The 13,169-nt window shown below is 37.2% G+C and overlaps 1 protein-coding gene across 1 annotated transcript in view; it reads right to left on the bottom strand.

The window, feature by feature from the left end:
- The window catches only part of DIAPH3 (diaphanous related formin 3), a 566,408-nt gene that overhangs the window by 422,789 nt on the left and 130,450 nt on the right, over positions 1-13,169 (bottom strand). The window contains exon 5 of the mRNA XM_040267149.1: positions 11,437-11,567. Coding sequence (XP_040123083.1) covers positions 11,437-11,567 — 131 coding nt within the window. The remainder of the gene's footprint in view (positions 1-11,436; positions 11,568-13,169) is intronic.

The following is a 13,169-nucleotide window of genomic DNA, read 5'->3' as shown; positions in this document are numbered from 1 at the left end:
CAATAGTACTGGAGTGGATTGCCATTTCCTTCTCCAGCGGATCTTCCCGACCCAGGGATCGAACCCAGGTCTCCCGCATTGTAGACAGACACTTTACTGTCTGAGCCACCAGGAAAGTCAAAGTATTCAGTAAATAACATCATACTGATAGCTGTTCCAGATTTGAGCACAGAAGGTTTACATTCTCTGAAAATGCAGACAGTTATCATTGGAAAGAAGTAATTTTCTTATATTTTGTCTCTAGATATATGAGAAATTGTTTCAGATTAAGAGTAGTATTTTTCCCAAATTGTTATGGCATAAAACTATTTTTTGTAGTCTTTTAAACAGTAACCTGATTTTTACAAATAATTAGTTTTCATTCATATATTATTCCTTTTATGCCTAAATATCAAACTACTCTATTTTAAAAGCAAAATTTGAGACCCTATGTTATGCTATAACTGACTTAATATTTGAATAGGATTTTTAAAATTAATCTTGGCAATTCAAATACCAATTTATATTTTATTTTAAAAAGACTGGGAGACATATTTTAAAATACATTGGCAGCACTTTATAATTCTAGGACTTTTCAGCTCATGTATAAATTGAGCTATATATGCTCTATTCACCTTGTGCAGAAAATATGTATTTCTCTGTTAAAGGCAATTACTTATTTTCAACGTATTCTACTTTTATTGTTAACCTTGCCTTCAAAGTCAAAGCTTTAAGTACAGGCAAAGTTAACTTCACAACCAAATAATTATAATACATTTTAATATATCAATAAGGCAAAATCAAGCTACAGTATGAATGACAATATACAAAGGAGAAAGTCTCCCAACCATGGGGGAACATTCAGTCTTCCAGAGATGCTCTCAGAAAAATGACACAAGCTTTGGAGGGGCTGTGAATGCACTGGGAAGAAATAGCTTGCCCTTCAAAAATATCAAGTTAGTATGCACCTGAAAACATTAATAGCTATTTTCTTCCAGGCATTTTTCATTAATATTTCATTCATTTCAAGCACTTCAGAAAGAACAGCAAAATTGCCTAAAATTAGAGGTCATTTTCAACAAATATTTCTTTAATAAGCACTATTATCATAAAAGTTATGAATCCTGAATGATAATTTACACATAAATAATAAAAGGCATATCCTAACATATATGGCAGTACCTAAAGAGGTAAAGAAGAATAGTAACACCCTACCTTTCACTTTGACTTCTTATTGGAAAACAACCTGGAAAAATTGCTTCTAAGAGGTAAAAGTATGTACATCTGTGTGGAAAATTCTGTTTAAAAGAAACATACACCCCACTAATATGTTCAACCTACCAAAGAGGATGTTTCCATGACTTCTAGGATGTACCGTATTGGTGATTCCCTCATCCTGACTACAGGCAGCCCCAGTAAAGCTTCCATGGACCACAGCTACAGCACAGCCTGTCACCCCAGCCTCTCCCTTCCTTTCTGGTTCTGGACATTGCTATGAAGCCCACTCCCTTAGCCATATATACTGCTAAGGCAGCAGTCCCTGTGTAGGCAGCCTCCCTTAGGTCAGGGTCCACAGCCAGCACCAGCAGAAGGTAACCAGTGAGAGAGCCAGCAAAGCTTCATCTGTCTTTACAGCCCCTCCCCAGGGCTTGCGTTACTGCCTGAGCTCAGAGCTCCCACTGACTCTGTATTACGGTGAGCTGTTTAATTTTCTCACTACATATCACAATATAATAATAATAGAAATAAACTGCACAACACATGGAATGCACCTGAATCATCCCCAAACCACTGCCTTCCCTCCATCCGTGGAAAAATTGTCTTCCATGACCAGTCCCTGGTGCCGAAAACATTGAAGACCGCTGCCTTATATTACTCTTTGATTCTCTTGACATGAATATTCATTCATCCTTGGAGGTTTTAAAAAATATCCTTTAATCTTTCAGACTTTAATTCCTTATGTATTCTCACAGTCCTGAACATAACTTTGAGAACATAGCAACCATGTAATAAACATATCAAAGAAATGTTTGATATGTTTATGTATATATACAGCTACTCAGAAAAACCAAAGCATTTAAGCAGCACTATCTACGAAAATACACCAGAAGCAGTACATATGTGTTGTCCAACATGGGAATCATTAGCCACATGTGCCTCTTGAGCACTTGAAATGTTGCCTTTTTTCATTAAATTTTAATTAATTAAGTAGTCATAAGATAGCTACTGTAGTGAACAGCATAGGAAAGAAAACAGAGTCATCTGCATTGCATATCTTCCTGACATCACTATGGAGGAGAAAGAGAGAAAAGGGAGGAAAAGCGAAGACAGGAAGACTACAAGAATGTACATCTCCAAGGAGGACGTTTACTTCTCTTGCCCATTTCAGAAACTATCACTGGGACTACCACTGTAAATCTGTACATATTGCTGATTTTTCTAAGTCTGGTTTTTTCTTAAGAAACTTTATATTTCATGTCTTATTTAAAATTCTGAAACATCATGAGAATGAAAACAAACTAGAGCATGTTATTCATAAGAATATTATCCGCCCTCCCTCACTTCTACAAAGGGAAAGGTCGTCTTCTATATATCCCAGAAAACAACATCAAGCATTACTTCTGGCCACTCCTTCCATCTCCTTATTAGAATATTCCCCAAGAAGAACTGATTTATCAAACTGATGAAGTAGGCAGAACACACACGCATAGGACTCTGGCCAGCAGCTTCCTGGTCCTTCTAGCTACAGCAACATGGTAAGTGACTCAGTGGAAAGAAGTTAAGAAGTACATTTCACTTTTAAGTCCCAGTTTTGTTCTTCACTCTATTTTCCAGCAGTACAGCTGATTTTGTTCCTTGCTCTACTTCTGTATCTATTTTTTTTATGTAGTTCAGAACACAAAAGTAAAAACAAGGTGTAATTAGTATCACTGTAGAACCCAGTATTTTGCATGCATCAAAGAGGACAGCAGCTGCATTATAGGAAACTGAATAAATGGTAAAAGGTCTCTATTTAGTGGGATTTAGGAATGAGTCATAAAGAAAGATCTTGAGAGCCTAAACAAAAGAAAAATACTAAAAAAGGGGTGAAATAAATGCAGGACCTGAGAGAATGAAAAAAATTTTGATAGGAAAGCCTCCCTCAAACTTCATTTGCTCTGGGGCCAACATAAAGCCCTGGAAATGCAACATCTCCTTTGTGGGAGCTGAGCAGAAACGAATGAGACAAGAATTACAGCCTCGAGCCACCATCAAGCCTGAGACAAGGCTCTCAGAAGGCCCCACCTTCAGTAGGAAAGAGACGAGCAATAGACAATCCAGTAAAGGGGGACATCAAGGCAAATGTCTTCCGATAATTCATAACCCAACCTTGCATATGCACGTGCAGGGAAAAAGAAATCAACTTATTTTAAGGCAGCCCTCGGTCACTATGCACTCAGTATTAGAAAAACAAAAATTTAATTAGACTAATCATCTAGATTAATTCAAAATACCTTCAAAATAAATCTCAAAGAAAAAGCTCCAAGGAATAGGAGGACACATTCTAAAATTAAAAACACACAGACAAACAAGAAACAAGTAAAGCAGGGAAAAAAAAAAAAACTCCAGGAGTAGGCCTAGGAAACCTTTATTTGCTAAAATTACAGTCAAAGAATATAACATATGTAATATATTTAGAAAAATAATAAATGGGACAAAAGTAACAAAGCAAAAATTATGAATAAAGATACAGTTTTCAGTTCAGTTCAGCTGCTCAGGAATGTCCGATTCTTTCTAATCCCAGGACTACAGTACGCCAGGCCTCCCTGTCCATCACCAACTCCCAGAGCTTACTCAAACTCATGTCCATTGAGTCACAGAGGCCATCCAACCATCTATCTCATCCTCTGTCGTTGCCTTCTCCACCCTCCTTCAATCTTTCCCAGCATCAGGGTCTTTTCCAATGAGTCAGTTATTCACACCAGGTGGCCAAAGTATTGGACATTTTAGCTTTAGTATCAGTCCTTCCAATGAATATTCAGGACTGATTCCCTTTAGATGGACTGGTTGGATCTCCTTGCAGTCCAGGGGACTCTCATGAATCTTCTCCAACACCACAGTTCAAAAGCATCAATTCTTTGGTGGTCAGCTTTCTTTACAGTCCAACTCTCACATTCATAGATGACTACTGGAAAAACCATAGCTTTAACTAGATGGACCTTTGTTGGCAAAGTAATGTCTCTGCTTTTTAATATGCTGTCTAGGTTGGTCATAGCTTTTCTTCCAAGGAGCAAGCGTCTAGGGATGAAATTATAACGTAGTGGAAATTTAATATACAACATACCAATTAAACAGCAGATTAGACAATGGAAAAGAAAATAATTAGGAAACTAGAATATATTAAAAGTACAGAGAAACAAACAGACAAAACTTCAAAGAGACTAGGAAATAACACTATATGGAGTAAGAACGTAGAAAACATACAAAAAAACGGGGAGGGCAGTCAATATTCAAAGAGTCAACAGTTGATATTTTCAAAGAATTTATTAAAGACACCATTCATACTCAGGAAACCCAAATAAATCCCTAGTAAAAATAATGAAGAAAAAAATCCACCTTGACACATAGAACAAACTGGAGAACATCCAAAAAAAGACATAATAAAACCAGAGAGAAAAGGCAGATTACCTAGAACAGAACGAGTTTTAGAGAAAGAACCTGCCTATCGAAAAAGCAATGTAACGAAGAAGAAAAATGGTATCAATATCTCCAATTGACTAAGAAAAGACCAAATAATTTCATGCCCTTAGGAAAACTATTCTTCAAAAAAGTAAAGGCTAACAAATTCACTTTCAAACAAAAGAAAGCTTTACCACTGAAGTACTCTCACTAGGGAAATACAATGATATATTTTAAACAAAAATAAAGTTAGAAAAAAATGAATGATGAACCAAAAACAAATGATAAGTATGTGTATATAAACACATATAAATATCTGCAGCATATATTAGTGGTGCGTGTGTGTGTGCTACGTCTCTTCAGTTGTGTACAACTCTGTGGGACCCCTCAGACTGTAGCCCACTAGGCTCCTCTGCCTGTAGGATTCTCCAGGCAAGAATACTGGAGTGGGTTGCCATGCCCTCATCCAGGGGATGTTCCAGAAGCAGGGATAGAACCCGTGCCTCCTGCATTGACAGGCAATAGTGTCACCTGGGTAGTATCTAAGTAGTAAAGACAGCTAATTTACAATATCAAAAAAGAAAAAATTAAAACATCACACAGAACTAGCATACAAATCAAGAGAAGATGATTTGTGTTAATGTATTTTAGGTTCGTAAGAAAAGATATTGCTTTCTTCTGTTCCTTATAAGTACATGCAAGCAGTTTCCTTTCTAAGTATGTGGATGTTAAATTTCTCTTCTATTTAAGATCAAAGAGAATGTCTTCCAAATTAGTAAAAGAGGAAAAATAAAATGAGAAATTTTAAATCTATCAAAAGAATCTGAGCAAGAAGAAGGAAAAAAACACAGAGAAGAATAGAGGAAGAATGAACAGAAAGAGGAAGAGGATCATGGAAAAAGCAGCATAAGCTGAAATTCTGAAGGGAAACTCACATAAATTCCAATATATTTCTAAACTGATATGAATTACAAAGTAAACACAGGATTATCAGACAAGATTTTTTTTTAAAAAAAAAGCATTCTTATACTATTTAAAGGAATGCTTTAAATAGGAATAGTAAAGGAAAGATTTTACCCATTTGAAATCAGAGTTCCAAAGAACAGCAAGGAGAGATAAGAAAGCCTTCCTCAGCTATCAGTGAAAGAAACAGAGGAAAACAATGGAATGGGGAAGACTAGAGATCTCTTCAAGGAAATTAAAGATACCAACGGAACTTTTCACGCAAAGATGGGCTCAATAAAGGACAGAAATGGTATGGACCTAACAGAAGCAGAAGATATTAAGTACAGGTGGCAAGAATACACAGAAGAACTATACAAAAAAGATCTTTACGACCCGGATAATCACGATGTTGTGATCACTCACCTAGAGCCGGAAATCCTGGAATGAGAAGTCAAGTGGGCCTTAGGAAGCATCACTACAAACAAAGCTAGTGGATATGAAATTCCAGTTGAGCTATTTCAAATCCTAAAAGATGATGCTGTGAAAGTGCTGCACTCAATATGCCAGCAAATTTGGAAAATTCAGCAATGGCCACAGGACTGGGAAGGGTCAGTTTTCATTCCAATCTCAAAGAAAGGCAGTGCCAAAGAATGCTCAAACTACTGCACAATTGCACTCATCTCACACTCGTAAAGTAATGTTCAAAATTCTCCAAGCCAGGCTTCAACAATACGTGAACCATGAACTTCCAGATGTTCAAGTTGGATTTAGAAAAGGCAGACGAATCAAAGATGAAATTGCCAACATCCACTGGATCATCAAAAAAGCAAGAGAGTTCCAGAAAAACATTTACTTCTGCTTTACTGACTATACCAACGCCTTTGATTGTGTGGATCACAACAAACTGTGGAAAATTCTTCAACAGATGGGAATACCAGACCACCTGATCTGTCTCCTCAGAAATCTGCATGCAGATCAAGAACCAACAGTTAGAACTGGACATGGAACAACAGACTGGTTCCAAACCTAGAAAGTATTGTCAAGGCTGCATATTGTCATCCTGCTTATTTAATTTATATGCAGAGTACATCATGAGAAAAACTGGGCTGGATGAAGCACAAGCTGGAATCAAGATTGCTGGGAGAAAAGTATCAATAACCTCAGATATGCAGATGACACCACCCTTACGGCAGAAAGTGAAGAAGAACTAGAGAGCCTCTTGGTGAAAGTGAAAGAAGAGAGTGCCTTAAAGCTCAACATTCAGAAAATGAAGGTCATGGCATCTGGTCCCGTCACTTCATGGCAAATAGATGGGGAAACACTGGAAACAGTGACAGACTTTATTTGGGGAGGCTCCAAAATCAATGCAGATGCTGGCTGCAGCCATGAAATAAAAGATGCTTGCCCCTTGGAAGAAAACTTATGACCAACCTAGATAGCATATTAAAAAGTAGAGACATCACTTTGCCAACAAAGGTCCATCTAATCAAAGCTATGGTTTTGCCAGTAGTCATGTATGGATGTGAGCATTGGACTATAAAGAAAGCTGAGTGCCAAAGAATTGATGCTTTTGAACTGTGGTGTTGAAGAAGACTCTTGAGAGTCCCTTGGACTGCTAGGAGATCCAACCAGTTCATCCTAAAGGAGATCAGTCCTGGGTGTTCATAGGAAGGACTGAAACTCCAATACTCTGGCCACCTGATGCAAAGAATTGAGTCATTGGAAAAGGCCCTGATGGTGGAAAAGATTGAAGGTGGGAGGAGAAGGGGACAACCGAGGATGAGACGATTGGATGGCATCACGGACTCAAAGGACGTGCATTTGGGTAGACTCTGGGAGTTGGCAATGGACAGGGAGGCCTGTTGTGCGGTGGTCCATGGGGTCACAAAGAGTCAGACATGAAAGAGCAACTGAACTGAACTGATAGCATTTAAAATATAAGAAAAAGGTATGAAAAATGCTTGTTATGAAATGTGAGTAGCTGTACACAACATCTATAAATACATAAAAACTGAGAGGAAAATGAAAGTCTTCAAAGAGAACACAGAAGATGATGCCATTTAAGTAATACTCAAAAGATATAAAAACCAAGAAGAATATCAGGGATACATATATGGTTATCTATAATGCAAAGAAAGAAATGATAAATCCAAAATTCAAGGGATCTGAATTGAGGAGGGGGGCATGGAAGCTTCAAAGTCATAGGCAACATTCTGTAAATTAGCCTCATCAGTAGCCTCATCAGTAAAAGTGGATATTTGTGTCACTGTAGCCTTTCTAATGTTAAACATTTTATACAAATAATTTTTATAATAATTCAAGCTATCAGTAACTTCAAATTTGGGTCCTGATTTCTTCAGATCAGGCTGACAAGAAGGAATACAGTAATCTCATCACTCGCCACAAGCTCTTCCATCTCTGTTCTCACATATGCAGCGCACAGCACAAAACATTCAGCAATTCCAAAAGTTCTCCTACCAGTTTTGTGTTTTCAAGCCCAGAAATGCAGAAAACCTACATTCCAAAAACACTGATTAAATGGAATAATGACACACATAGACTGCTTACCTGTTTCCCAGTAAACACATGCTTACTCACTTAGTCATCTGACTCTTTGCAACACCATGGACTGCAGCCTGCCAGGCTCCTTTGTCCATGGGATTCTCCAGGCAAGAACACTGGAATGGGTTGCCATGCCCTCCTCCAGGGGATCTTCCCAACCCAGGGATCAGATTCTTTACCAGCTGAGCTACCAACTTACATCTTATGAAAAAAATTTCCCAAAAGTTTCAGTTATTAACTTAATCAAATCTAGTTCCAAAATCTTGTTACAAATCTTCTAACCAAATGGTATCTTGTAGAATAGTAACAGTAAACTTCAAAATGTACATGTTAACTGTGAATAAAAGAAACTAATGCCTAAAAATCACAAAACACAAAAATCAAAGAAGACTGCTATTCCTGAGACAGAAATCTTTTTCTTGACAGCCAGGTCAAACTACGCAAATGAAGATGCATTCTATAATTTGCTACCTGCAAAGATGAGTACAGACTAAAACGCATATCAATCGTAATAATACTAGTATCTACTTTTTACATTTTTACATCCATATATTTGAAAGTGTAAAGGTAGTTGCTGACATAGTTGTTGACCCATCTTTTAGTGGACATCCACTAAAACGTTACAAAGGAACTATGTCTTTAAGCTCAAAATTGTCCTTAAGAATATTGAATAATCAATAAAACTTCAAACAGAATTATGTGATCTTCAAATCAACTCTTCATAAAACAAAGCAAATAATTTGGTATTTAAAACACTAGTTTACACATAATTCCCTATCTAGATAGTCAAAGGATAACCATGTTTCATAATCACTAGGCAGAGTTTCAGAGGTTGATGAATGGCTCTAAAATACTGCATATCAGGGATGGGGCGCCAGGCGGGGGGGGGGGGTTGCTCCTAATTTTTCCTTGATTTTTGATTTAAATAAATCTTGCTCCAAAACCATCATTAATCAGTTCACTTGCTTACTTTACTTTTCAACTGTATTCACAGACATTAAAAAATTTAACTCTGACTTTCTCAGTAATACTACAGATCTAATAATAATCTCAAAAGCTTACAAAAAGTTAGAATTCCTTCTCTCTCGAAATTTAATCACATAATATATTAAAAAGAAAATATGAAAAATTGACTTTATCGGCTAACGGCATCATAACTAACTGCAAAGTCCAAAGATTTAATCAGAGAAATAGATTCACATTCACATGTTCAATTCAGTTTCTCCTGTCATTGAAGCACTGGGCACAAAAATGTTCCTGAGTAGCTCAGATTCCTTCTACATGAAGCACCATGATTTCAGAAACATTTCCCTAATAATATGGTTTTCTATTCTTTCCAGTCAAAAATACTATTTCATAGGAAACAAGTACTTGTGACTTCCTGATAATATATTCTAGAACTGGCCACTCTTGAGGAAATAATTCCACAAACTTTTATTTTTGAAACAAGATTCAAGAATCACAGGAAATACTAAATCCACTGTAATATGCTTGAATTCACACAGACAGTCCTCTCACAGCTTTTTTCACTAACATGTTCAAATACTCAAAATAAGAAGATGAGGTCATGGCAGTCCACTTCTAATTACATCGAAATTCCATGATGATCTCCAGTGTCAGGTGGCTGCCAGATAAACTGAAAATGAGTACAGCTCCTCAGTTGACCCCAACATGCCCTCTTCCTACATTTAAACTCCACAAGAACAGGGCCTGGACCTACTCTGCTGTTTATTCAAGCCACACATCTAAGATGGTACTTGGAAAACAGCAGGTGCTCATCAACATTTTTTAAATGGAAACATTTAACAGTACAGATAAAACTGGAAACTCTTCATATATGACTACACTTGTCAAATAAATATTAAGACATATGAAGTCCCTGGTCTCATGCCCACCACTAATTTACACCCTAGCTGCTGCTGCTGCTAAGTTGCTTCAGTCATGTCCAACCCTCTCTGACCCCATAGAGGGCAGCCCCCAGGCTCCGCCGTCCCTGGGATTCTCCAGGCAAGAACACTGGAGAGGGTTGCCATTTCCTTCTCCAATGTATGCATGCATGCTAAGTCGCTTCAGTCATGTCCGATCCTGTGCGACCCCATGGACAGCAGCCCACCAGGCTCCTCTGTCTACAGGATTCTCCAGGCAAGAGCACTGGAGTGGGTTGCCATTTCCTTCTCCTTACACCCTAGAGAACAGACTAAAATGGTAAAATATGGAAAAATAAAGACAAAGTTGAAATAATAGAGATGCTTTGCTCACTCTTCTTACTCCTTAGTTAAACCTCACTTTCATGTCTCTCAGCAGGTAGGGTCTTTTTATTTTAAAAATTATACTGTCAAGGATTTTTATCTTACTGTAGCCCAAAGTAAGAAATATCCAGAATATCAGAATATCAAAAAAATTATTTTACATATCATTAACCTCCAACCATAGTTTGTCATTCTGGCCCTCTGACCCTTTATCTACATTTTATACACACATACATGTATGCATATATATGCATATAGAGAGAAAGCTAGAATATATTTTATATATATATATTTACATAGAAATAAGCATTCATTTATTATACAAATAAGAAATCAAAACTAACCTACCTTAGACTCTTACAGCTGGAAATCCTATGACTGCTCATCTTATAACAACCCCTAGTTAAAATTTTTTAAGACTATGCTGGGCTAAAAAGTCTAAAAATTGGTTTATTAAGGTACCTACTGTAGTATGGCTAGATACAGGGCACCTAGTGAAATCTGGATTTCTGAAAAAAATAACAATTTCTTACTGTAAGTGTGTCTAAAATCCAGATTTTGCTAGGCATCCTATATTTTTATTTGCTAAACCTGAAGAAACTAACCTATGGGCTCCTATAAAGATACCCCTTCCAATAAAAGAAAAAAAAATTATTGGCATTTCTTGCTATGTCAAACAGAAATAAGCCAGTATATATACAATGCCAAAATTCAGTGTGAAACTCCACCACGTTAAATCAATAGTTTCTGATCATGATTAATTCTCTTTTGTAAAATAGCTTAAGTTTTTTAAAATTGTATGGGAAAAAAGGCATAATTTTTTTAAAAGTCCACAAGCTATATATTTCTCAGTAATAAACACAAAAAGTATATTGAGACTATATTTCCACATGAACATAAATATTATGTATTCAATTGTTTCCCTGAGAAGTTGTTGAGGTAGACCAGCTATTTATTCACAGGCACCATGAAGTATAAAAGTGACAAATCATGGCATCTGTTTAATTCAGTACATGCCCTCATGTTCAGATAGACGAATTACCTCACAGGATTACTTGTCAAAGACACGCGGAGGGACTCCAGGTACGTGAAGAGTCTCTCATCCGCAGACCCCATCTTCAGTTCATAGATGAATTCCTGAGGTGAGATCTGTCGATTACTCTTAAGACTTCCCTGAAAAATAAGTAAAAAAAAACTGAATTCATGCTGTGTGAAGATTATTAAAATAGTTACAACTGCATTAATTGCACCTTTCACATTAACAGCAATACACAGTTACTCATAGTATTATTATTTTGAGAGAATGATTTCCTTACTTCTGCCCATAAATCTATAAATTCATAATCCATGGTATCCACAAAACAGAGCAACATATCAACAGGTTTTCAAATTATAAAATAATTGCCTTGTCAAACCCAGACTATTATGGAAAACAAAGGAAATATCCAAAAATATACCAATGTGTTTTAGGAACATGCAAAATAAAACCAAACCTCAATATAAGAATAATTCCATTAAAATAAATATTCTAAGCAATACAGAAAAAGTTGTAAATCATTAAGCACCTAGTTCGAGGCATTACAGACACAGAGATTATCAATACCTAAGTCTGGAAGGAGAATCCCAAGCAAAAATAACAGTACTTTTCAGAGCAGTCTAATTCCTCCAGCACTAATTCATGTCTAACTCTGTGCAACCCCATGGACTCCTCCCACCAGTCTCCTCTGTCCATGGAACTCTCCAGGCAAGAACACTGGAGTGAGTAGCCATTCCCTTCTCCAGGGGAATCTTCCTGACCCAGGAATCAAACCTGGATCTCCTACACTGCAGGCATCTGAGCCACAAGGGAAGCTCCTAATTTCTCTAACATGACACCAAAGGCTCAAAGGAAGAAGAGCCAACTTGGCATAGAGAAAAGGGAAGAAGCCAAGGGAAAGGTAAAGAAGAGTTAAGGAGGCAAAAACTTAGTCAAGAATACCTTTCAGACAAAAATATAACACATGAGCATACCCCCAAAAAATATACGAAAGCACATACAATTGAAAATGAAAGGCCACGTCCTAGAGCAGTAGAGCACCACTCCACAGCTTATCACACTAGCAGCAGTATGAAACACAGATGAGAAGAGCTGGTGTTCACTCATTATTCAACACACGTTAATTCCCTAGTAAGTGCCAGTCAATGTCCTAAGTGCTGAAAAAAACACCAGTGAACAAGAGACAAAAATCGCTACCTGCATAGAACTTTACTCTCCACAGGGAAGGGTAAAGACAGACAGACAATAACTGAAAAGTAATTAAAATACATCCAACAGTAGATAGTGTTAAGTGCTTTGGAGAAAAAAAAAAAAGCAATAGGAGGAATAAGCAGCATAGGAAGTGGGGTGAATTTCAAACAGGATGGTCAAAGAAGTCTCCCAGAGAAGACTCTGAAGGACTCAAACTTGAACGTTAGAATCAAAGTCTGAAGGATGTGAGAGCTTGAACCTTGTAGAAGTCTGGAAAGAGAGCTGTGTTGGAGAGGACTGTAGGCCTTACAGGCCACCAAAGAATTTGGACTTCCACTCTGAGATCAGAAGCATCAGAAGTGGAAAGACCTGTTGAACATGTACATGTATGGTCCAGATGGATCACATGAGAAAGTCCATCTGACATATGGACGTCTAAAGATGAGGATGTCCAACTAACAATAAACTTCAGAATTCTATTTAAATTACAGATTATCAATCCAAGGGGAAGGAATGATCTATACATGTCCAAAAGTAGATTCGTTGGG

Source organism: Oryx dammah, unplaced genomic scaffold, assembly GCF_014754425.2.
Source record: "Oryx dammah isolate SB20612 unplaced genomic scaffold, SCBI_Odam_1.1 HiC_scaffold_24, whole genome shotgun sequence".
NCBI classification, from domain to species: domain Eukaryota; kingdom Metazoa; phylum Chordata; class Mammalia; order Artiodactyla; family Bovidae; genus Oryx; species Oryx dammah.
This window is presented reverse-complemented; position numbering and strand designations above follow the sequence as displayed.